The sequence below is a fragment of the Mya arenaria genome, chromosome 12 (assembly GCF_026914265.1).
Source record: "Mya arenaria isolate MELC-2E11 chromosome 12, ASM2691426v1".
Classification (NCBI taxonomy): domain Eukaryota; kingdom Metazoa; phylum Mollusca; class Bivalvia; order Myida; family Myidae; genus Mya; species Mya arenaria.
Window position 1 is genome coordinate 10,677,200 of NC_069133.1, and position 27,383 is coordinate 10,704,582.

General features: G+C 36.1%; 1 protein-coding gene across 1 annotated transcript; it reads left to right on the forward strand.

The window, feature by feature from the left end:
• Positions 1 to 6,572: 6,572 nt before the first annotated feature.
• Positions 6,573 to 17,759, forward strand: LOC128211034 (decapping and exoribonuclease protein-like). Its single transcript, XM_052915421.1, has 7 exons — positions 6,573 to 6,844; positions 8,360 to 8,589; positions 9,457 to 9,552; positions 10,676 to 10,784; positions 13,360 to 13,495; positions 15,408 to 15,502; positions 15,750 to 17,759. Exons 1-5 carry the CDS (start codon positions 6,579 to 6,581, stop codon positions 13,370 to 13,372), a joined length of 714 nt encoding a protein of 237 aa, XP_052771381.1. The 5' UTR covers positions 6,573 to 6,578; the 3' UTR covers positions 13,373 to 13,495; positions 15,408 to 15,502; positions 15,750 to 17,759.
• The last annotated feature ends 9,624 nt before the right edge of the window (positions 17,760 to 27,383 follow it).

Sequence of the window (27,383 nt, forward strand, 5' to 3'; positions counted from 1 at the left end):
ACTACATTAACTTATTTGGTTAGTGTTCAATTAATATTTTGCCCTACCGTAGATCAAGCAGTCAGAGCATATAGATGTGTTCAAGAAAAACTTCAAAACTCACTATTTTACTAAGTTTTATGACTTGTTTTAAAACAGGCTCGAATAAGAAATGTCTGTATTATATTTGATTTTTTAGCGTCTTCGAGTTTTTTGTATTTTTTATCGTTTGCTATGACCAATTGTGATTTTACTTAATGTCCATATATAACTACTTCAGTCACCTTTAATCTAATGAATGTTGCAAGTTTTAATATCATGTTATTTAATTGCTTTATATTGTTTTATATCAGTATATGTTCAAATTAAATGTTAGATATATACATATATATGCATGTATTGTAAACACGTTTAACGTTTATTATAGTTACGGGAGTTTCAACCCCAATTGACGCAAACGTTACCCAACCCACACACCGAGTTGAGACAATAGGTACAGCACCCACAAGCCGAATTGATTCAATAAAAACTGCACCCACAACCCGAGTTCAGGCAATAGTAACAGCAACTGCAACACGCGTTTTAACAACCGCCACTGGAGCCATAACTCGAGTTAAGGCAATAGTAATTGCAGTCTCAACCCAGTGTAGGCAAAAGAAACTTCACCAATATCCCGAATTTAAGCAATAGTTACTGCAGCCACAACACTAGTTTAGACAAAAGTTACTGCACCTAAAACGCGAGTTTAAGCAATATTCCCTTAATACCTTTAACCTCCTATCCGATAGAAAACAACAAAATCAATACTTTTCAGTGTTATTATTTTGGAAGTCTCAGTGAAGCGATTTGGGAAACCGATTAACACATACAGCATGAACTCGCAACATGAGCAAAGTATGTCTTCTTAACATCATGCCTGACAAAAAATGGAGCTTACAGACGTGGTCGACTGACCGAGGAAAAACTGAGATAAAACCCTCCATCTGGGGAAAACTCAGAAACCTCTGCTCTCATCCAGATTTACAGGATTTGTCTCGTACCACTAGATGTTGGACCTTATCACCCATAAGCTCCCTAACAGTTAGGTATAAATTGCATATCATTTACATGATTCATTTCACGTACTATATCAAAATATACAATTTTCAATTACAACGCTATGTATACAAGTGAGAACAAAAAGATCATTCATATGATGAAATTGCATAATAACAGAAAACTTTCACCTTAAACATTTGCTTGAAAAAATTACAATCAATTGTATCGATGTGAGCGTATCGGCATCCCAGCGCTGAATGCCTTTACATTATATACGCACGAAATACTCGTGCCTATGAATCACTCGTGCATATAAAACGCCACCTGGCGGTTATTCCATTACAAGGGAAAATAATTTTCTTCTAATTCGTTTCACTCAAACGCAGAAATTAATATATGGACCCACAACCCGAGTATAGGCAATAGCTAATGCACCAACAGCCCGAGATAAGGCAATAGCTATTGCGTCCACAACCCGAGATAAGGCAATAGTAACTGCAGCCACAACACGAGTTTAGGCAATAGTTACTGCATCCACAATCCGAGTTGAGGCAAAAGCTACTACACCTTTAACTCGAGTTAAAGAAATAGTATCTGGACCTAGACCCGAGTTTAGGCAATAGCTACTGCATCCACAACCCGAGTTGAGGCAAAAGCTACTGCATCGATAACCCAAGATAAGTCAATAGGTACTGCACCGAGTTAAGGCAATAGTAACTGCACCCACAATCCGAGTTGAGGTAATAGTTACTGCACCCACAACCCGAGTTGAAGCAATAGTAACTGCATCAACAACCCGAGTTTAAGCAATGGCTTCTGCAGCCACAATCCGAGCTACTGCAATAGTTACTGTAGCCATAACCCGAGTTGTTGAGGAAATAGTTACTGCACACACAACCCGAGTTGAGGCAATAGTAACTGAACACACAGCCCGAGTTGAGGCAATAGTTACCGCACCTTCAACTTGAGATAAGGCAATATTATCTGCAAACCGAATTTAGGTTATAGTAACAATATCTTAAACCCGATATTAAGCAATAAGTACTGCACCCTCAAAGATAGTTAAGGCAATAGTTACCACAGCTACAACCCGAGTAGAGGCAATTGTTACTGCATCCATATTCCGAGTGTAGGCAATTTAATTGCATCGACAACCCAAGTTGAGAGAAAAGTTACTGCAACTACAATGCAAGTTAAGGCAATAGTAACTACACACACAATCCGAGTTTATGCAATAGCTACAGCAGTTACAATCCGAGTTGAAGCAATAGTTACTTCAACCACCACCCGAGTTAAGGCAATAGTTACTACAAACTCAACCCGAGTTAAGCAATATTTACCGCAACCACATCAATATTTACCGCAACCACATCCCGAATAAACACATTAGCTACTAAACCAGCAATTCGAGTTTTAACAAATGTTTTAACACCAACACACGGAGTTTAGTCCAGCCACAACCCGAGTTTATATTAGAATTACTGCCATCTCAACCTGATATATGCAACGGTTACTGCGCAATCAACCTAAGTATATACAATAGTTACTGCAGCCTAAACCCGAGAATAGACAATAGTTACTGCAGCCTTAACCCAAACTAAGCAATAGTTATCAACTTGAGTTTAGGGAATTGTTACTGCAGCCACAATCCGAGCTAATGCAATAGTTACTGCAACTACAACCAGGGTTTAGGCAATATTTACCGCACCAACATCCCAAGTTAATGCAATATGTACCGCCTCTCAATCTGAGATAAGACAATAGCTACTGAGCCAACAACTCGAGTTTAAACAAACGTTACTGCGCCAATAGACCGCGTTTAGGCTATCGCTACTGCACCCACAATCTGAGTTAAAGCAATAGTTACTTCCCAAATCCAATGTATGAGATAGTTTATGCAGCCACATGCCGAATTTGAGGCAATAGTTACTCTGGCCACAACCCGAGTTTAGGCAATAATAATTGCAGCCATAACACGAAATTAGGCAATATTTGCTGCAGCAACAACCCAAGTTGAGGAAATAGTAACTGCACCTATCGCAACGTTCAGACAATAGTTATTTCAAGGACAACCCGAGTTTAGGCAATAGTTACTGCAGCCATATCCCGAGTTTAAGCCATAGGAACTGCACCCATAACCCGAGTTAAGGCAATAGTTACTGCGGTCTCAACCCAAATTTAGGCAATAGCTACTGCACCCACAACCCTAGTTAAAGCAACAGGTACTGCACCCTCGAACCGAGTTTAGGCAATAGTTACTGCGGTCTCAACCTTAATAAAGGCAATAGTAACTGCACATTGAACCCAAGTTAGGCAATATTGAGTGCACCCACAACCCGAGTTAATACAATAATTACTGCACCAACAATCCGGTATTATGTTATAGTTTCTTCAACCTCAACTCGAGTGAAGGCAAAAGTTGCCCTAACAACCCGACGTTAGGAAATGGTTTTTGCACCAACTATTCGAATTGCATAATAAATATTGCATTGCCATGTGAAAGTCAAATTGTCGATAACCATATATCCATTGCACGATTACGTGCTATATTAAAATATTAGGAACTTTTGGCATTTTTAAAAATGGGGATTTTTTGGCTACGTAGCTGTTATGAACTTTATGAAGGTATACAAATCATATTCTTTCTTCATCATTTAAGTCAAATAAACATAATAATACATTGATATTAAAAATAATGGTTTTGGCATCAATCTGTATTCCATTGAGGCAATGCGAGGGATAGTCAGAAAGGGTTTTGTGAAGCTGATGCTAAAATTTGATATTTATAACATCATTATTAAGATAAGCTGCAGTATCACAGATTAACCGTTTTGACAAATTATTTTTTTGTCTTAGATTGAGCCAAGTTCTGCGAAAATATCTGCAAATCAGTGATATAACACTGTTGACAAAAGATCAGATCGCAGATGTTCATATTTCCGTTTAAAAACTTATGGTCTATTGCTAAAAGCGTTACTTACGGCTTAACAAAATACATAATACATCAAGTTTTGAACTTTAAAAAGAAATTCTGCAATATATTTTGTCAGCAGTCTTATATCACTGGTTTCCATGCATTTTCGCATAAAGTGGCTCGTTCCAAGACAAAAAAGTTGTCAAAACGTTCAATCTGTGACAGTGCAGCTTGAAACAACTTTTGCAAAACATATTGCTCGACTCCACCAAGATTGTTTATCTTTCCGGAACCCAAACGAGTTCATGAACAGATTTGATACAATCAAAAATATGGTCAATCTCATGCCTGATTTTGGTGACTGAGTGGCTACGTGCAGGGCGAGATATCAATGAATTAGACAGTCGTGTAACAAGTTGAATTTCAGACTATTCATCTTGTTCTTTTAAGTTCTTTAAAAATAAAATAAAATTGCTTGTCGTCGTTGGCATGATTCTTTATATTTTAAGAAATACCGGCTTTGTACAAAATCTTAAAGATGCAAACTTACTCCCAAATAAGTTTTACCACAATTAATACAAGAGTTAAATACACCAAAAAAAAAGATGAATAAATATAAAAAACAATGGTTCTTATGAAGGATACCGAGGATTTTTTTGCGTTTTCAAAACTATAAAATACACGGTCACAATATTGTTATCAGTAATTAATATTTTCCATAAATGCATTATTTAGTATGTAGTTACAGGTTTATCATTCAAAAATTAGTTTTTTTGTACATGTGTATGTATTGATTTTGAATAAGAGTGTCACTTTAAGAAAACTGGAGTAAACATGCTGTTGCAATTCACTTACTCAAAGTTCTAACGCTGTCATTTTAAATTGTTATTTCTTTACTTAAAATTTTGAAAACACAGATATCCTATGGACTCTTTTGAGTACTACGTCATCAAGATATGTACGATTAAAGCGCCTAGCAAGTATGGAGGACACATGTCAAATTTGCGATTTGCGTTACATTTAAACATAAAATAATCAGAAACGATATAGACAAAATCGAAAGCAAAATGTTCAGTGAGTGGCAGTGACAGCACAAATAGCGATTCGCAATCAAATTAGAACTGCAACATATGAATTCTTGTACGAGTAGCTACATATACATGTTGACGTACAATTAGTGTTATGTAACCTCTGTTTTGTCGTTTAATGTACTTCCTTCTTTGCATGAAACAGTTTAAAAAATCAACCTGCTATAACGACTGTTATTTCAGGAATTCGATACGTATATTATTTGCATATTTGATGACTCATGTTTTTAGTATATTCTTTACGAAGATTAATGTAGATATAAAATATCAGTCTTTAATGTAAATAATATTACCAGTCAACTTTTTGACCTTGCAATACTTCAAATAAATCGAATTATAATCCTTTTTAGACCAATTAAATAATGTATACAAAACAGCACATAACTTAACTGCACTCTAGTTTCGGTCATTTAAATCAGCAGGCTATAGCCTATACTAAAATCATATGGGGCAACGCGACACACTCATATGAACTTCAGTAGTTGCTTCAACCATCTACTTCATTGGTACGAATACCATAATGTGCAAACCGTTTTATGTGTGTATTTTCACTTTAGAATATATAAGTTAAAACAGTTGAATGTTCAAATGAATCTATATCGAGTTGACAGAAATCAGTGTACAACTACATCACTCTGACTTCTAGTTGCGAGTGTATATTCATATGTGTGCGTCCAATCGGTGATGTTGAGGTAGCCTTTGATAAATTTAACATTTATGACGTCAAGCTGTTTAATATAAAGACGTCACAAAAATGTCGTATTTTAAATACTATTAAACGCACAATATATCCCTAAAAATATATATTTCTAATGTTCATTAACGTATTCTTTACTCTTTATTGCGCTTTAAGAAATTGCGCTCCAGAGGTTTTGCAATCTTATAAGTCTCAAGTTTTAGATCAAGCACATTTTTTTCCATATAATGCCGTTACCTTTGCGTGATATACGGAGTATTATAATTACGGTATGGACATTTGTTGAAAGTATCAATAACGTAATATGTTTCGCAACAACAGCCAAAAATGCATTTCTTCGGACTCGGTCTCAATACTCTTTGAATGCCTTTAATGTGTCCGATACACAAGTACGTGCTTTTTAGATGGCTACTTACTTGGGCTACAAGGCTTTCTTAAACAGAGAACGATTTACATTGTATCAAGCTCTTCGGCATTACTACAAACAATGTATGTTACTGGTTACCACATATGGTATCGCCCTTGACAAGGTACGTATCTTGTATAACTGTTTTCCTCAAAGTTCTTTATTTAGTCGAAAATAAACAGCAAATCGAAGACTTAGCGCAAGATTGATGTAATGCCTTCTATTTCTATTCTGATTTACATTCATCTTACACTAGGCCCGAAGCAAAACAAGGAAGGGATCGATATAGTGACACGTATAAAATCAATGTAAAGATAATGTCTGTCAAAAAAAATCGAACATAGGGTTCCAATTACAAAACAAAAATATATACGAGACATGCTTCTGACAATATAAAGCTATTTTCAGAAAATTTAAGAGATATGGATTTTATAAATCTTACCATTTACTGTCAAAATGGCGAGGTTTAACACCGACATTGGACGATTTGATTACCCAAACTCAGGTTTAAATCGGCCTGAAGAACTAGGGTGCTTCTCATTAGATATTAACAGAGAATTTCACGATGATACAAGCCAGAGGAAATATTTTATTAAACCTTCAAATTATGATAATGTTAGTTTTGATCTGACAAAAGGATACGAGGGAATGGTGAAAAGAGATGAATTTAAGGACGAACAGATCGACCATCTTCTGAAATGGATAAATAACCATGAGCTGGGGTAAGTGGTTAAGGTTTCTCAGAAACAGAAACTCATAAAGATATAGGTGAGTGGAACAAAATCAATCTGATCCAAATATACGCTTAATTTTATGCAGTGGTTGAATTTGTAACGTGCGAGCCAATGAAACACCAACACCAGATAGCCGAGCTTTCTGGCGTAATGAAACTCACATCAACAGATCCCTTCAGGGAAAAGCAAAGATTGTTGAAGTTCCAACTTACTATGCCTCACAGGACAGCTGAGCTTTCTAGCAAGTGCATAGAAGTGGAGACTATGAACGCATATCCGCCGCATACAGCGGACCGTTACATTACTTTCCCCTCCAAGAAGACTCGTCCCGAGTCTTGGTCTGGGACTGATCTTATGGGTAAGGCAACTCCGTTCGGCAGTTGTTATCATCCCACCGCTGCCACCATTTGTAACGTGGGACGGTAAACAAACAAACACCAGCTAGCCGAGCTTTCTGGCGTAATAAAACACCAACAGATCCTTTCAGGGAAAAGCATGCTCGACTCTGAAGGGGTCCACTGGTCTTTATATACACTAACTTCTCTATTCTCACATAACCCGGGCTTTGCTAATTTGCATATTACCAACAAAGTTTACATCCGGTATGAACGTACTTCCGTTTTATACGGAATATTATTATGAACGCACCTCCGCCGCTGTATACCTCTGCCGCCTTCAGGGGACCGTTACACTTCAAACATCAGGAAAGCAGAGCTTTAAAGATTGTTGAAGTTCCAACTTACTATGCCTCACAGGACAGCTAAGCTTTCTAGCAAGTGCATAGAATTGGAGACTATGAACGCACATCCGCCGCATACAGCGTACCATTACATTACTTTCCCCTCCGAGAAGACTCGTTTCGAGTCTTGGTCTGGGACTGATCTTATGGGAAAGGCAACTCCGTTCGGCAGTTGTCATCATCCCACCGCTGCCACCATTTGTAACGTGCGACGGTAAACAAACAAACACCAGATAGCCGAGCTTTCTGGCGTAATAAAACACCAACAGATCCCTTCAGGGAAAAGCATGCTCGACCCTGAAGGGGTCCACTGGTCTTTATATGCACTAACTTCTCTATTCTCACATAACCCGGGCTTTGCTAATTTGCATATTACCAACAAAGTTTACATCCGGTATGAACGTACTTCCGTTTTATACGGAATATTAATATGAACGCACCTCCGCCGCTGTAGACCTCTGCCGCCTTCAGGGGACCGTTACACTTCAACCATCAGGAAAGCAGAGCTTTAAAAATTGTTGAAGTTCCAACTTACTATGCCTCATAGGACAGCTGAGCTTTCTAGCAAGTGCATAGAATTAGAGACTATGAACGCACATCCGCCGCATACAGCAGACCGTTACAAATTCATTTTTTTAACCAATGGGATGACAGTGTATTCAAATATTCCACTTTTAAATTCCATATCGACGTATGAATTGGCGTAGTTATAGGTCGAATTAGTAGTATATTAGGCATTCACATGTGCTTTATATTCGTTTCAGAAATATGCAAACCCACTTCATATGCCGCAGGGGTTTGTTGAATCGTTTAATGCGTACCATGTATGCGAAAAAAGATGACTGGAAGTTCGCCGTGTCTCTTCACAAAGGTACCTACTACCTTTGTGAATGCCCCACTGACCAGAGCCTGGCAAAAATAAAACATATGATGGGAGAAAAAGACGACGAGATGTGTGGATGGGGCTACAAGTTTGAGCAATATCTCACCGCAAGTAGGGCATAGTTTTACCAAGTGTGGTAGTCTTAGGTGGGCAGTCATATTCAATATACCTTTATTTCTAAAGTTTAGAGTCGAAAGAGATAACAAAGACAAAGTTAGGAATTTTGATGGTTAAGGTCCAATCTCAGAAATTAATATCCCTGTGGAAACTCGTTATGCCGAAGTCGCCGGGATCTCGATATAAATTGCGAGCTGTCGAAAGATTTATGCATTCGTAATCGGACTTAATGACAAATCTCAATCCGCCTTTTAAGTGGTTGAGCATATTCGTCCGTCGTAAAAGATCAGTGTTCATTACCAAATAGTTGGAATCGGTAAAAAAAATCAATATAAAGATAATATCGAGATATCAGAGCTCGAGATAACGATTTTCACTGTTCATGTAAACATACTAGTAAGTTTCAGCTCGATTTTTCTGTCCTCTTATCTGAGTGTCCCTAAATAAAATGTATGTTATTTATGCATGAAGCTGGCGTCTTGACATTATTTTAGCACACCAAGTAAATACAATATCATTGTCAATTGGAAGAACATTTATCATTATATAAATGCTTGGTTTTCTTAATAGAACATTGGACTGATTTTGATAAAGATCTTGGTCAATCATATTAGCATATTAAAATTATTTTAATGTCATAGATTTGTTACTTTGCAACATATTTGTGCGTATTGATTTTTTAGCAAGTATTAAAAATAAACACAACAAGTAGAAAACGAAACAATAACCTGGTAACCACTGTGACACTTTTTACATAATTTTATTTATTGAAGGTACGGCTTAGATCCTTTAATGAAACGGTCCCCAGACGTTTACGTACCATACACATGTATTCACAAACTTAATTTATTCGTTTTGCAGGTTCCGCAGATTCCGATCCAACTCCAGACCTGCAATATAACAACTGTGAAACCTTCTATACTGTTGTGAAAGCCACGATCGGCTCCCACACACTAGGTAATTTTGTACATCTAAGTCTTACACTTCTTTTATTCTTCAAGTTGAGTGTGCCATTTCTAGAAATATTGATCGCACGTGGATGGGTTTCAGTAGCTGTTAATAAGTGTATATAATTACTTAGGTACGTTATAACTAAATACCAAGTACCCGTATGTTATCCAGGAAGCACTCTCTATATTGAACATTGACAATACTATTTCAGTCTGATATTGTGTTTCAGTCTGAGTAATGCACATACTTTTTTTGATATTTTGTGAATTCAGTGCAATACCTGCAATCAGAAGTAAAAACAAACAACAACATGAATTTTACATATACGAAATAATTTCTGCTGGACTAAAACATGGATTCCTTGTCTGTTCAAATATTTGTTTTAAAATGAGTTTTCTTCGTTCCCACGAGCATGCAAAATGTCCAAACCTGTTAAAAAATCTGACTGGGAGAACTTGAAATGGGTGTGAAACCAAAATACTTTTTTATGCTATAACTTTTTTTTCAATTTCGATATCATAGAGTAAACTATTGATAAAAAAGTGTTTTCAGTTGCATTAGCTAAATATAGAAGGTGGTAGGTAGAATAATAGTTTTGGAACAACGGATTTGCCCACATTGCAATGTCCTATCAAACGATTTTCATTTTTTAATTGGATGCAGCCTATATACAAATATTAGATCTAATTATATTCTACGCGTTTATCGTACTCATCCAAATTTATGTATAATCATAGAACCGTTGAATACAGAAATTATTGGTCTGTTAAAGAAAATTTTATTTTCGAGCATAAATAGTTTTAATTACTTTCAAAATGCTTTTACGTAATATTTTTTTCTGAAAAAGTGTTTAAACATTCGCTTTTATATTTGTTACTGAAAAGATTTTGACTAGTCATAAACTTATATAAACCGCAGAGCAAATGTTTGATAATGAAAAATGATCATGGGCTATCATACTATTAGCGTACTTCACTAATGTGTGGAAATAAACTTGTTTTCTGTTCATATTAACGGTATGGGTTTAATACTAATTTACATTATAATGGAATGTTTTCTGTTCGAATATAAGCTTCTAATCTGAAAATAGTGGCATGTTTTTATCAGTGAAATATCTTATTCGTTCCAGTGTATTCGGGTGAGGTCGATGCTGTTAGTACAGATGAACCTTTTGGAGAACATTATGTTGAGTTCAAAACTATCACACATTCCGCGTTGCAGAGAAACAGTTTCAAAAGGTATTACCTGATTGCCAACTGTTCGAACAGCGATTATAAGTATCTTCCATGGCCAAGAGTGTAAGATCTCGAACCGAGCGTAGGGTGTTTTGCGGAAACGAGGTTTACCTATCTTAAACGAGCGGCTATGGTAGATGCTTTTGCTCCCACCTCAGTTAAAAAAAATAAGTAAAAATGTTTTTTTTTTGCTGGAACTCTTTTGTGCTTAGTAAAATAATTGCGTATGGATATGCGATAATTCATGCTTGTCATGGATATGCGCGCAGTGATTCAGATTATGTTTTAAGTGGAATCGGATTTTAAATAGTTCTAAGAAGAGTAAAGAATTATTTTTTAAAAGGTGCGTGAAAATTGTTTTATGGTGACATTTGAAGTGAGAAATAATTAATTAGCGTTTTAAATATTGCCACAAGACAAGGTTTCCATGATGCTACAGACGACAGTCTTCAACAAGGGAGGTAATTACAATGTGGTGACCATTAAAAAGGAGTTCCATACGGGCATTTTATCTTCGCCCATGGGCAAGATAAGAATTTCTAGCATGGTAAAATTATTGGATCTACTTATCTGAGGTGGGAGAAATCTGTATCTTATTATCTCAACTACTGAGTGTGTAATGAAAGAGGGAACATTCGAGGGAACAAACTACCCTCTTTGTCTGACACTTTCAGTCATGGTTTAATTAAAACGTTTCATTGACATAATTGTCAATACCACTAGCAACGGCTTATGCCATTTTCTGATTTCAAGTATTGGCCAATCCTCAACTCAGCTATTGCAACTTGTCATGATCATTTGTGTAGCATCTCCGGTAAATCAATTTGATAAGGCAACCATGTGTAAATTAAAATTTAGCCGTTATTTTCGTAACAAAATAGAAAGTTGGCGATTGTAATCTTTTTTTTATAGATGTTCGGTTTTCAGAACTACTTTAAATGATAATTAGACATATGTTTGGCTATCCTATTTGCGGAGGCATGAGCATGAACACTAAAATGTTGAAAGAGCCCGAAGGATCTGAAAATTAACAAGTATTCGAACACATACGTTGTATCAAATAAGCAGTTTCTAGTTCATTGTTTGTTCATATTCAATTGATATCAATTGAACTTAAGAATATCTCGTAGTCGTTCGTTCTCGAGGTTGGAGAGCAGAATATCTGACAGACACAATGTACCTTATTTTCGAGCGTATAGTGTTGTGTTTCTCGTTTACTGTGTTAAACATTGACCGAGCCTTTTTAAGTAGTCATTTGCATTCGCTGAGCTAGTTTCTATCGTAATTTATACTGGTACAAGCTCCTGAAGTGGTGGACACAGAGTATTTTTGTGAGTTAGCCTCTGTAGTTTAAATAAAAGCTCGTGAAGTGGTGGTCATAGATTATCAGTGTGTTTTCGCCTCTGTAGTTTCAGTACAAGCCCCTAAAGTGGTGGACACAGATTATTGGTGTTAGTTCGCCTCTGAAGTTTCATTTCAAGCTCCTAAAGTGGTGGACACAGATTATTAATGTGAGCTCGCCTCTGTAGTTTCAGTTAAAGCTCCTGAAGTGGTGAACACAGATAATTGGTGTGAGTTCGCCTCTGTAGTTTCAGTTAAAGCTCTTGAAGTGGTAGACACAGATAATTGGTGTGAGTTCGCCTTTGTAGTTTCAGTTCAAGCTCCTGAAGTGGTGGACACAGATAATTGGTGTGAGTTCGCCTCTGTAGTTTCAGTTTAAGTTCCTGAAGTGGTGGACACAGATAATTGGTGTGAGTTCGCCTCTGTAGTTTTAGTTTAAGCTCCTAAACTGGTGGACACAGATTATTAGTGTGAGTTCGCCTCTGTAGTTTCAATTCAAGGGGTGGACACAGATTATTGGTGTGAGTTAAACTTTTTTGTTTCAGTGCAAGCTCCTGAAGTTGTGGACACAGTTTATTGGTGTGAGTTCGCCTCTTTAGTTTCAGTAGAAGCTCGTAAAGTGGTGGACACAGATTATTAGTGTGAGTTCGCCTCTGTTGTTTCAGTTAAAGCTCCTGAAGTCGTGGACACAGATAATTGGTGTGAGTTCGCCTTTTTTTGTTTCAGTTCAAGCTCCTGATGTAGAAGACACAGATTATTGGTGTGAGTTCGCCTCTTTTGTTTCAGTTCAAGCTCCTGAAGTTGTAGACACAGTTTATTGGTGTGAGTTTGCCTCTTTTGTTTTAGTTCAAGCTCTTGAAGTGGTGGACACAGATTATTAGTGTGAGTTTGCCTCTATAGTTTCAGTTAAAGCTTTTGAAGTGGTGGACACAGAATATTAGTGTTAGTTCGTCTCTTTTGTTTCAGTTCAACCTCCTGAAGTTGTGGACACAGTTTATTGGTGTGAGTTCGCCTCTTTAGTTTCAGTTCAAGCTACTGAAGGTGTGGACACAGTTTATTGGTGTGAGTTCGCCTCTTTAGTTTCAGTTCAAGCTCCTAAAGTGGTGGACACAGATTATAAGTGTGAGTTCGCCTCTGTTGTTTCAATTATAATATTTACAGGTACACGCACCTGAAGTGGTGGACAAAGTGTATTTTTGTGAGTCCGTCTCTGTAGTTTTCATTGTATTATTTTCAGGTACAAACTCTGAAATTGGTGGACACAGAGTGTTCTTGTTGGTGTTCCCGAGATTGTTTGTGGGCTCCGTGATGATGCTGGTATTGTTACCAAGCTACAAACATACACCACTCAAGATTTACCAACAATGGCCAGTGTAAGGCATATTTTGTATATTTTTATTAAGTATAATTTATTAAATAAATGTATTTAAATATCTATTTAACAAATGTTAATTGGAATGACTCACGAAATGTGAATGATTCTCGTTCGCCTTTATTTAAAAAATCGTGCTATATAAAAACAATTGTGAAACTAGCTATGGCAACATATATTAATCACTCTCGTTGGCACGATGTTTGAAATGATATTTTACACTTTGATAAATTCGAGTTATTTTACTTATGCAAAAGCAACTTACTCACTTAAAAAAGAAGTTCTAAATCAAAGTGTTAACATTATTCTCTTTTCAAAAACGTTAATAACCCTTTAGGGGATAGAGAATTATTATCACATTTCTAAATACATAATAAAAAAAGCTGTAATTTAAATGGTATGAAATTGAAACATGATTTTTGTTCGAAATTCACACACAAACGTTTTTGCCCAAAAGACCCTAAATCGCACTCCTACTTGTAAAACAACTGTGTAAAAGCACGTCAGTTACCGGCATTTTGGTAAATGATTCATGTTCTTATAATTCTCAATCTTACACAATCTTACAGAGACTAAGTCTGGTTGACCTTTATTTTGAGTCGAATATTCAAATATTCTATCAAACGTTTGGTATTCGAATGTCAAAATCGATATTCGAATATTCGAAAAAAAAGTTAAATAAAGAGAATAAAAAAAACTTTTACCTACAACACTGTTGTTGTTTATAAAGTTTGTTTGTCTTGTTTTTTAAAACGATTGGCCCCTTATGCCAGAGGTGTGAATGTGATAACAATACACAAAACACGCGTCATACTACTTTTACAATAACTGGCTAGAATTCGGGTTTAACACCAATGTGTTATCATGGCTGCAAATTAAGCTGTGCAACATAGCTCAAATCGCCGTGATGATATGAATGCCATGTGCTACATATATGTTGTTACAGATATGTGCTTTAAACAGTCTTCCATGTTTCGACACAATGTCCGTGCTTTGAAATGTAAATGAATAGTATAGCGTTTTAGGATATATTTCCTCTATTGTTGTACAAAACATGAGTCAAATCCGCATATATTTTCGTTTTATTATTTTACTAGTACCCGAGTTGGTTTGGGTTTTCCATTGTAATACTCAATTTAGAGGCCAATCTCAGAACGAGGCTGATCATCCTACGGAAAACGCTTTTGACTGAGAATCCATCTAAATTCACATTGTTTACAAATATAATGGCAGCGGAATTGAAATTATTATATTTTGTTGTTTGTTTGTTTATAATGTATTGTGTTTTTTTTCTTTCTGAATATGTATAATTTTAAAGGCTTAGTTAGGGTATTCAGGATCCTCTTCGCGTACTGGCTACGACAAAGTAGTGTAAACATTTCCCGGCTATTACTTAAGCGAATAATAATAGTAGTTTACTACATCTTCTAAAATATGTATTTCGGTAATCAAATATTCGAATATCAATTTTGCCATTCGTTTACATCCCTAATTTTGACCATCCAAGCCATGTCATATGCCCGTTGACATGGATGTTATTAGGCTTTTAACTTTGTGTCCCTTAAATTTTTGACAACTAGGAGTGTCCATGTGGTTTCATCCATCCCATACTGAATGTACTTTGACATGGAGGTTGTTAGGTATGGGACTGAATCAAACTGAAATAAATGAACAGAAAATTTTCAAAATCCTCAACTGCCAATGGTAAACACAAAAATCACCGAATCATTCTGACATGTACTGTCTGTAGATAACCAACTTTGAACTCTATCATATACAATAAGGACAAAGTGATCAAAGCGAAGCAATTTATGACATCTTGTAAGTTTAGTTGTTAGCGATAAAGCGTAGAAATTATCAATAGGCGATTTTATTAGCTGGGAATGTATGTTATAAACATAACTGTATTTCAGGACATTCCTGCTCCATGGAAGCCATATGTTTGCTTCAACTTCCTTGACAAGCTCCTTGACTTCATCAAATCTAATGTGACGATAGATGATCCAAGGTTTGTTAATTAAAATAATTTGTATTAAAGGTATTTGTTTCACATTGAAACTGAACAACTTGATTATAGTATGCCTATTTTAATTAAGCAAAGACACGGAGTTTAATCGAAAATGTAACATTCTTTTGAAACTGTCAACAACCAAAGGGATAAAGGTTTAAACTAGATTTCTCAAGATTAAATCAAATCAGATATCCATCAAAATGAATTGTTAAAAAATACTTGTATTTCTTGTATTGTAAACCAGGCTCGTTCACCTGCTTGAGTTTTCAGGCAGGGATGCGACTTGTAACCGGCTTCCAAGGGACTCCGAATACGCTTTCCTGCATAAATGGTATACTCACAATTAGCCTGGAGGATGTAGATGCTTGACTCTAATCCAGATCAAACCGGTTCGATGCAACGTCATTGACATTATTAGGACAGCTGAACGATTGAGACTACTAACACTATGTTATAGACATAATAAAAAGGTGCTTAGACAATTTAAGCACTATTTAACAAAAACGGTTCCACCGTTCCGATGCAGCACTTGCCTTTGTACACCGTTACAATGTTGCAGGTACCTTTGTTCAGTGTTCGTTTGTTGAACGTCTCTAGTTTGAACAAACCTTATTAAAGCTGCACTCTCACAGATTGAACGTTTTGACAACTTTTATATTTTTTGTTTTGGAATGAGCCTTTGTTTTTGCGACAATCCATGGAAGGTAGTAATATAAGACTGCTGACAAAAACATAGAACGCAGATTTACTGATAGTATACAAGTTCAAAAAAATGATGATTTATGCCTAATTCTTAAACCGTGAGTAACTATTTAAGCCATAAAACATTAATTTTCGAACGGAAATCTGCGATCTTTTGTCAGCAATATAATATCATTGATTTGCAGATTTTTACGCAAAAAATGCTATTTCAAAGACAAACAATAAAAAGTTGTAAAAATTGTAAATCTGTGAGAGTGCAGCATTAACATGTTACATTTATGTTTTAAAATAAAACACTGCAAAAATCTATATTTTTAATGCAGCTCAAATACTCAGCGACATTAATTTCTTAATGTTTGATACTTTCCCTCTCTATCCTCCTTTATAAATCATGGTCCAAAGTGTCCCAGTCATTCATTGCCGCCTGCTTCATTGCGTCAATGCTCGTAATGGTTTTGTCTTGTTATTGTTATTCGTTATTAATTCCCAAATTTCTCTATTGACTGATTTACCCCAACATAACTGTCACCCTTTTGTCAGTAAACCACGATTGTGTATACATGACAGGTTTAAATTCCTGCTGCGAAACCCAGTCATCACAGTAAAACACATTGGTTGTTGGTATCAGACGTTCATGTATACCGCTTATCAAGTCAGAACAGTGCTAAAGCTCCCCGTACCTTATCCCTAACAACACATGGATCTCATTACTGCGTTTAAGACGCTGGTAAAGAGCAAGAGCCTTTTCCTTGGTCCAAATAGCCTTAAAAGTGGATATTTGGATACAGACATAATGGGTTTCCAACAGAAAATATGACATTATTCCAGTCATACTATCTGCACTTAATACATTAACTAGTCTTATGTCCTCTGTGTAAGCTCCAGTTTCACGATAGGCAATGTATATTGAGCTCCTTTCTCCGTTTCGACTTATATTGCGTATGTACCTTCTGCTTTGAAAGGTTACTAAACTTTGAACCTTGTCTATTCATCAAATGTCAAGATCTATTCAGGTGTTTTTACTGCCCACTATTTGCTGCAGGAATACTAAATGGCAGTGGTAAAGAAAATGTATTTGCTTGCATGTATTCCATCATTCATTTTTATATCACCAAATAATCTTTTTTTAGTTGCTCTCATTTGGATACCTAGTGTTGGATATTGTCTGCTTCAGTGAAAATCACGGGGATATTACTCTAATATTGAAGAATTATCACCCCTTGCATCAAATGATTTTCGATTATGCTTAAATACTTTATAGAAGTGTTGACTGAAGTTTATTTGTTTGTCAAACTATGTATATGCTTCCCTTTATTTTTACCAGCGTGTTTGTAATAATATAAAACAGCCTTAATGAAAACTTCTATTAGGGACACAAAATATCAACTTAGTATCCGATTACAAATTTATGGTAAACGCTCTTACCGTGATAAATTATACATATCGCGTCTAAATTACGACACTCATTTTTGTAATGTAAAACACACCCAATTGTGTTATGTGTGTTTGAATTTTTTTAGGTTTCTATATTTTAATATCGTGTTTTTTTATAGTTTTGTGCATATAATAACTCATGCTTTGTTGTGATTGGTTATATTTTCCATTCAAATAAATATATAAAAAAGTTATTAATATCATAACATGTTTGTGTGATTGTTTATCTTTAAGTTTGTATGTAAGTTTTGAAACACAATACCATTAAATATGTATTATACCGCTGTGTCTAATGAATGTTAAGTAATGTGCCGACAAAGATAAATTACTAATAGTATTATTCTTATATTGGTTGAATATCATAAATTAGGTTTCATTGCAAACAAACAACGTCTGAATAGTCTGAATATCAACTGAAATAATAGTTTAGACTTCATTCGCAATGCAAGAGGCCACTCAAACACCAAATCAGGCGTGGACGTGGACCATAGGAGAGATGGACTGTTTATGAACGAGTTGGTGTACAATTTGAGAGAGGAGTCGGTTAGCCGTCTCTTAAGTTCATTACTCAGCTTTGTCAGAGGTCTGTCAACGAACAAGGAATATAATTGATAGATGGTGTTAGGCCGCCCCGTGCTTCGGCTAAGAGATTCCCAAGTACTTGTTTTGAACTTATTCATATACAACTATTTTATTATTTTTTATTTTCCCGAATTTTTTTAAACTATGATAACACATTATCATTCCATACGCAGTATGAACATGGTCAATGGAGAAAAGTCAGCCAAATCCAGAATTATCCCCCCACATTCAAAATCCCATTTATATGCAATACCTTAAAACTGATACCAACGTTTGAGCAACAATCGAGCAATATTTTTCCCATGATTGTATTATCAAAACATAGCGCAATACGATAGGTTTCGAAGGAAAATACGTCATAATTTTCCGTCTGAACACTTTTTTGACGGGAAAATAAAAAGTGCTTTATATATGACATTACAACTTACATAATAATTGTGGATGTCTTATAAGTAAGTATTTTTGCAATAACCAAATTGCTCAACATGTTTATTTGCTAGATGTAACGTCCTATTTCATTTTGGTGTTTACCGTCTATAAACAAGAAATATTGAAAAATAACCTAAATATTTCGAGTTTTTCCTCCAAAATATTTTTGATACTGCTTTTACGAACATCAACAACATTTTTGACCATTACCTTAAAATTATTCATGAGTTTGGCGATTTTTTTTATTATTTTCACATGACTTTTTTGTGATGATTATAAATATATCAATAAACAATTATAATTACATACGACTGTTTAATTGATATGCTAAGATCTGTCATTATTATACTGCAACTTGCATGCGACAAATAGGCAAAACACAAACAATTTTATAAATATCAATCATTCAGATTTTTTGGGGATTTACACTTAAAACATATCAGAAAACATCCCTTTCAAATATATCAAACGCTTTTTAGATTTGATATTTTTTTTTTAAAAAGACTATTTTTATTATATTGAGGCATTTGGAATTCTAGTAAACAATTCACTATTTTCTACAAACTTGCATCTGCCCCTGTAAATATCTAACTGACATGACATCATCCAGTTTTTTGCCAATAATTGTGTCTTACGCCCTACAAACAGGTGATGTGCCATAATTTATCAAGTACATAATGCAGTTTAAGGTCGGTGTAGTAAAGTACATAATAATTCTGGATATAAGCATTGATGCTAAATAAATACACCAAGAAATAAGGGTGGTCGGATGTGTGATAACCTCATAAATGAACACCAGCTTTGCTGCTCAATGCTTATATGAAGAAGTAAAAGGTCGGTGTTGTAAAGAACATGTGTCTGGCAATAAACATTGCTGCCAAATGCCAACACCAAGAAGTAAAAGGTGGGATATGTGAGCTACATATATGTATGGAAATCAGTTGCATTGCTTTATGAGTACATCAAAACGTTAAAGGTCGGTATTCTAAAGTGTATGATTACGGGAATCAGCTTGACTGCCAAAGGCATGCATCAATAAGTTGATGGTGGGTGAAGTAAAGTACATATTCTTGCAATTAGCTTTGCTGACCAATGCATACATGAATAAGTCGATGGTCGGTGTTGTAAAGTACACGATTATGACAAGCAGCTTGGCTGCTCAAGGCATACATCACGACGTTAAATGTCGGTGTTGTAAAGTATATAGATCTTGCAGTTCGAAACAGGAAGAATTTCTGTTTCAGCTATACATCATCTGAAGGTCGGAACACTATATATTTAGTAAATATAAAATTAGGTTATTGTGGGGTCAATCAGCGTATGTTGCCGAAGAAGATTTGGTTACGAAGAAAAATGGTGAGAGCAAAATCAGTTCAGAATATATGGATGTCGTTTCCGACTTGTCTTGTCAATGTGTCAAACTCCTTCAAAGTGAGTAGACGAATTGTGTGGAAAAGTCGAACAGGACACGTTTACCACAAGACTACTTTCATCCTGTTCGGGCTCGAACCTACGCCCTTTATGTAAAAGGTGGACTACTCTACTACTAGACTTCTTTCATCTTGTTCGGGCATGAACCTACAACCTTTTTTTTGTAAAAGTCAGACGCCTATACAATAATATTACTTTTATCTTGTTCGGCCTCGAATCTACGTACTTTTTGTAAAAGGCGGACACCTATACAACATGATTACTTTGATCTTTTTCGGGCTCTTATCTTATCTTTTTTGTGAAAGGCGGACACCTATACAGCAAGATACCTTAGATCTTGTTCGGGCTCGAACCTACGACCTTTTTGTAAAAGGCGGACGCCTATACAACAATATTACATCGTCATTGCTCGGGCTTGAACCTACGACCTTTTTGTGAAAGGCGGACACCTATACCACTAGACTACTTTCATCCTGTTCGGGCTCGAACTTAAGACCTATTTGTGAAAGGCGGTCACCTATACCACTAGACTATTTCATCCTGTTCGGGCTCGAACCAACGACCTTTTTGTGAAAGACGGACACCTATACCACTAGACTGCTTAAACCCTGTTCGGGCTCGAACCTAGGACCTTTATGTGAAAGGCGGACACCTATACCACTAGACTGCTTAAACCCTGTTCGGGCTCGAACCTACGACATTTTTGTGAAAGGCGGACACCTATACCACTAGAATACTTTCACCCTAATTGAGATGGAATCTACGTCCTTGTTGTGAAAGGCGGACACCTATACCACTCGACTTCGTTTACCCTGTTTTGGCTCTAACCTACGACCTTTTTGTGAAAGGCGGACACCTATACCACTAGAATACTTTCACCCTAATCGGGATGGAATCTACGACATTTTTGTGAAAGGCGGACACCTATACCACTCGACTTCGTTTACCCTGTTTTGGCTCGAACCAACGACCTTTTTGTGAAAGGCGGAAACCTATACCACTAGACCTCTTTCACCCTGTTTTGGCTTGAACCTACGACCATTTTGTGAAAGGCGGACACCTTTACCACTAGACTACTTTCACCCATAAAGGGATTGAATCTACGACCTTTTTGTAAAAGGCGGACACCCATACCACTAGATTTCTTTCACCCTGTTTTGCTCGAACCTATGACCATTTTGTGAATGACGAACACCTATACCACTGGACTATTTCATCCTATTTTGGCTCGAACCTATGACCATTTTGTGAATGGCGGACACCTATACCACTAGACTTCTTTCATCCTGTTCGGTTTCGAACCAACAACATTTCTAGTAAAAGACGAACACCTATACCACTAGACTATTTTCATCCTGTTCGGGTTCGAACCTACAAAATTTCTTGTAAAAGGCAGACACCTATACCACAAAACTTCTTTCATCTTGTTCGGACTCGAACCAACGAGTTTTTTTGGAAGACAGACACCTATAGAACTTATCTTTGTGAAAGGCGGACACCTATACCACTAGATTACTTTCACCCTGTTCGGGGTCGAATCTACGACCTTTTTGTGAAAAGCGGACACTTCTACCAACAGACTACTTTTATCCTGTTCGGGGTCGAATCTACGACCTTTTTGTGAAAGGCGAACACCTCTACCACTAGACTACTTTCACCCTGTTTGGGGTCGAATCAACGACCTTTTTGTGAAAGACGGACAACTATACCACTAGACTTTTTCATCCTGTTCAAGCTCGAACCTACAATCTTTTTGTGAAAGGCGGACAGCTATTCCACTAAACTACTTTCATCTTGTTCGGACTCCAACCTACGACCCTTTTGTGTAAGGCGGACACCTATATCTCAAGAACAAGCTCACCTCTCATTGCGGTTGTTAAACAATATTTAGGACGTTACGCTGATCTAATTTATGACGCCGGAAACAATACCAATTTTCAAATACTATCACACACTGAAAATTATTTCTTTATATTAATATATTTATAACATTCATAAACATTTTCACTTTCCTACATTTTCTCCTATGGTTGCGCAAAAAAGTAGGCTCAAAAAGTCGTGCATATTTTTTACTAATGCTGTAACCGATATAACCATTTAAAGATGTGAACCATATAAACAAATACATATATTATTTTGGCATGCGTTGAAAGGGTCTTATTAACAAGCATAGCAACTATGAACGTAACAGAGGAAATTGTCAATTTCTCTGTCGTTGAAATAAAGTGCATGCATAAGAATTATAATACAGTCGAAACCCGTAAGTTCGAATTCGCTTAGCTCGAATTCCTCGTTGACTCGAACTAGATGTAAAGGACTAATTTCTTTATACTATAGGTAAAAGTGTCGGCTTGGCTCTTAGTTTCCGAGGCTCGAGGGATTTTCGCAGGTTCCTGAGGGTTCGAGCGAACGGGGTTCGACTGATACATTCTTTAGGATGTAGTTTTTGATATTCATTTTACAGGTTTGAAATCAGACTAAAAAACCCTTGGGAATGAAACCAAAATGACACGGGGACATCAGGCTTCCTTAAAATGAGCTAGTACCGGCGTATGATTTACACCTGAGCATTGCTAAAACAACGTTTTCTTTCGCAGATGGTATCGTCCTTGAGAATTTTAAATCTTATGAAACTGTTTTTCTTTCTATAACAAAATTGTGACCGAGAACTTGACGCGTGACTATTGTAATGCATTATATTACTAAATTGAGTTACAACCGCTCTGTACTTAGCCCGCGAAGAATATACTGACGATAAAGGGACCACGACAATAGTGTGATATGTATACGAGCGATATCAAGACTAACATTCAGTATTTAACAGATTATATTTTTTGTGCTCTGTAAAGATTGCGTATGTATCAATATATACCTTACGATGATTGTTCCTGTCAAAAAAATGATACGATCAACGTAATCGGAATGAATACAATGTAAATAAAACATTGGACTATAAAAGTGCCAATCAATATTTGTATAAAAAGCTATTTTCAAGAGACTCAATAAATCGTACATTAACCAATCATTCAGTAAGAACATGGCGAGGCTTAACACCAACATAAGACGATTGGTTGGCCCAAACTCAGTTTTATACACCTTGGAGAGATTGGGTGCTTCTCTTTAGATATTAACAGAGAATTTCAAGATGATGCCCGCCAGAGGAAATATTTTATCAAACCATCAAATTATAACAATGTTAGATTTGATCTGACAAAAGGCTACAGGGGAATGGTGAAAAGAGATGAATATAAGAACGAACAGATAGACCACATTCTGAAATGGATACGAAAACATGAGCAGGGGCGAGTGGATAAGGCTTTTCAGAAACAGAAACTCATAAAGATATAGATGAGTGGAACATGATCAATTTGATTTTTGAAGAACAATGCATGGAGATATATTACTAACTTCTCGCAGAGCGTAGGCGAACTCACTTGAGATAATGAGAATATTTATATCTAGATGTTTGGCGGTAAGGTTGAAGTCGTTGAGTAGATGTATTTTCGCATTTCTTGATTTTTGTTATTTATTTGTATGCGATTTGAATAAATTACAGAATTACCCAAATCGACTTCATACGCGATAGGAGTTTGTTAAAAAGGTTACTGTCTACGCTGTATACGAGAAAAGAAGACTGAAAGTTCGCAGTGACTCTTCATAACGGCACATACTTCCTGTGGAACTACCACACCGACCAGAAACTGGCACTTAAACAACAAATAATGGCAGGGAAGGACGAAGAGATGTGGGCGTGGGGCTTCAAGTTCGAGCAGTATCACACAGGAAGTAGGGCATAGTTCGACCAATTGTGTAGAAGTCTTAGACAAAGTCTAGCACTCAAATTTATTATATCCCATCAAGTAAAAACAACATTATAAGCAATTGGAGGAACATTGTTTTTTTGCATATAAATGGCTGGTTCTCTGAAAACATGTTCCACAAAATATATTATATTTCACAACATTTTTGTGTGAATTGATTTTAAACAGTATTCGAAATGAGTACAGAATGTAGAAAGCAAACAATACGAGTGTTGCCATTTGTGAAACTTATACAATTTAATGTTATTGAAGTAACGACTAGAATCCTTTAACAAAACGGCCCCTGATGTTTACGTACAATACACATGTATTCACATACTTGATTTATACGTAATGCAGGTTCCAAAGATTCCGTTCCAAATCCATACCTGCAATATAACAACTGTGAAGCCTTCTATACTATTGTGAAATCCCAGGTCGGTGCCCACACACTAGGTAATTTTATATATTTTGACCGTACGATAATTGTATTCCGTAAACATATTTCTGTACGTCAAACATGCAATTAGTAGAATTATAAATCGTACTTGGTTGAGTTCAGTAACGATTACTGTGCATTGGAATATAAAATGTGTTCAACTTAAAAGTCACGTAAGATCATACACAAACATATTAAGGGAATAGGTCTAATGTTATTTAGATTATCATGGGCTGTTCCCTATTCGAATATACGCTTTTTTAATCTGAAATAAATTTTGGCTATTTGTCGATGAATCCACTATATCTTTTCAGTATACTGTGGCGAGGTCGATGCTGTACATGTAAATTCATATGGGTCTATGGGGGGACATTTTGCTGAGTTCAAAACCACCTCACATTCCTCATTGCAGAGAGGCAGTTTTAAAAGGTGCGACAGAAACGGCTTTTTTGACTGTTTTTTTTTATTTTATGAATTATCTTAAACTTGTTTGTGATGTTTTGTAGGTTAAAGTTTTAGGGCAAGTTGCGATTTTCACTTATAACTTCAATACCCTTCATTCAATTGACTGAATACTTCACAGAGTTATTCCGGACCATAACACAATGAGGTTACATAACTCCATATTATCCTTAATACAAGTTATGGCCCTGATTTACTTACTAGGAACTTGGCTAAAGTTATAGTGCAAGCTAAAGTTATAGGGCAAGTTGGGATTTTAACTTATTCCTTCAATACCCTTCATTCAATTCACCTAATATTTTACACAGTAACTGTTGTCCAAGGCCATTACCTAATGAGGTTAGATAACTCCATAGTATCCTTTGTACAAATTGTGGCTCCTGTTTGACTATGGATCTTAGGTTAAAGTTTTAGGACAGGTTAGGTATATATTAATAACTTATATATCCTTCATTCAATAGACTTAATACTTCACACAGTTGTTCAGGACCATCACACAATGAGGTTACATAACTCCATGTTATCCTTAATACAAGTAATGACCCCTGATTGACTTAGAAACTTAGGTTCAAGGTTAAGGGCAAGTTGGGATTTAAATAAAAAAAAATCATTCAATGCACTTAATACTTCGCACATGTAATGACGACCATCTTACAATAAGGTCCCATAACTCCATTTTAACCCTTAATACACATTATGGCCCTTGATTGATTTTTCTTTTCTTTCATTTTCTTTTGACAGGCACATTTTTATATTCTAAACCAGGTTTCATAAAGGTAAAACACGTTATTAGATTGACTTGCGTCATCTTCAGGTGTGCTCTTGGGCGGGCAGTGTCAACGTCACCTTATGTATCGAATAATTTTAGCTAGGTTTAACATAAAGTGACCAAACTTGGTATATACGAAGATTTTATGAAGCCTTTCACGGTAATGCGTTTAAGGCGCCTAGGATCAAAGTCAAGGTCAAAGTTACTATTAATAGAAAAATGGTTGGTATTGAATAACTTAAGTAAGGGTCTACATATTGTGACCAAACTTGGTATATAGGAAGAGTTTATAAACACCTTCCCTGAGTTAAGGTCTAGGTCAAGGTGACTGTTGCTAAAAATATATATATATATTCTTTATTTCCTCCTATAAGAAGAGCATACATGTACATTATATGTAAATAGTGAGCAATAATTACAATCAAATATATTTAACTATATACAAATATATATACACATACTTAAATCGATTCTAAGATATAGGCTATATAAAATAAAGTCTATATTGCAGATAGATTATAAACAGTACTGCAGTTAATTAGAGTTACAAATCATGTACTCAATTAAATGTGTTTAGTAAGCATTCATCTTATACAGTGTTCGAAGTATATACTTGAAACAACATAGACGGACGTGATCATCTAAGTCAAAGACAACCAAACCATTGAACAACGAGATGACCTGATCTTCAGGTTCAAATGCACAAAACTGTGTGAATCGACAATTACCTAACACTTTTGCCAAATATAACCATAAACATGTGCGTATTTTTATATGACATTGGCAAAAAAGTATAACATGTAATGCAAATGATGAGTAGACAAGACCGCACCCCGAACAAATCCTATCATAACGTCGCTCGAAGTGTTTGCACATTAAGTTATAGGCTCTTGAGCAACACCCATTATATGACGGATTTAGCGAGCTGAAATGCCAAAAGTTGCATATGTCGTATGTGTTATGTACTTGACTAAATAGAACCAAGTCTTTGTCTGTTGATAAACGCTTCTTCCATTCGTCCTCTATCGTAGTTTGTATTGCGACTTTAACAGTTCGTTTCCACGCATTCGCATTGGGGAAATGTCCGGATTGGATGTAAGTGTTTATAAGTTGTGTCAGGTTGTATTTGCGCAATATCGACAATACATCGGGTATAAAGCCTGTTGCTTTCATCGGGAACATTTTGCAGGAAAGCAGTCTGTTTACGTATATTTGTTTGACTGTGTGTTTTTCATCGAGGCGGCATAATTGGCCAAGCAGTAGTAATTTGCGCTTATCAATGAGATTCATAATGGGGTACACTTTTAATGTGCTGAATACTACATCCGTTCTGGCGTGTTTAGGAGCCGACTGTATCATCTTTATACATTGACGATGAAGTGTCTCTAGGGGAAGTAACTGTGTCACGGTGACTTCTGACCAGAGTTCAGTCCCATAAAGTGCACGGGACAATACGACTGATTCATATATCCGTTTGTTAGTCAAAGGATTCAGTGTGTTTTGGCCTCGACATGCGACGGAGCTGTAAAACGTTTTACGAAGTTTATCGCAGCTGTCTGATATATTAGTATTTAATGATAGAAATATGGTTTGTACTGAATATCTCAAGTAAGATTTAACATAGTGTGACCAAACTTGGTATATAGGACAAGTTTATGCAGAGCTTTCATTTGATTGCCTTTTGGCCATCTAGGGTCAAGGTCACTGTTACTAAAAATAGATTACTGTTTGGTACTGAATAACTTTAGTTATGGTTGACATGCTGTGACCAAACTTGATATGTAGGAAGAGTTTATTGAGGACTTCCATGGGCCCTTAGAATTATGGTCA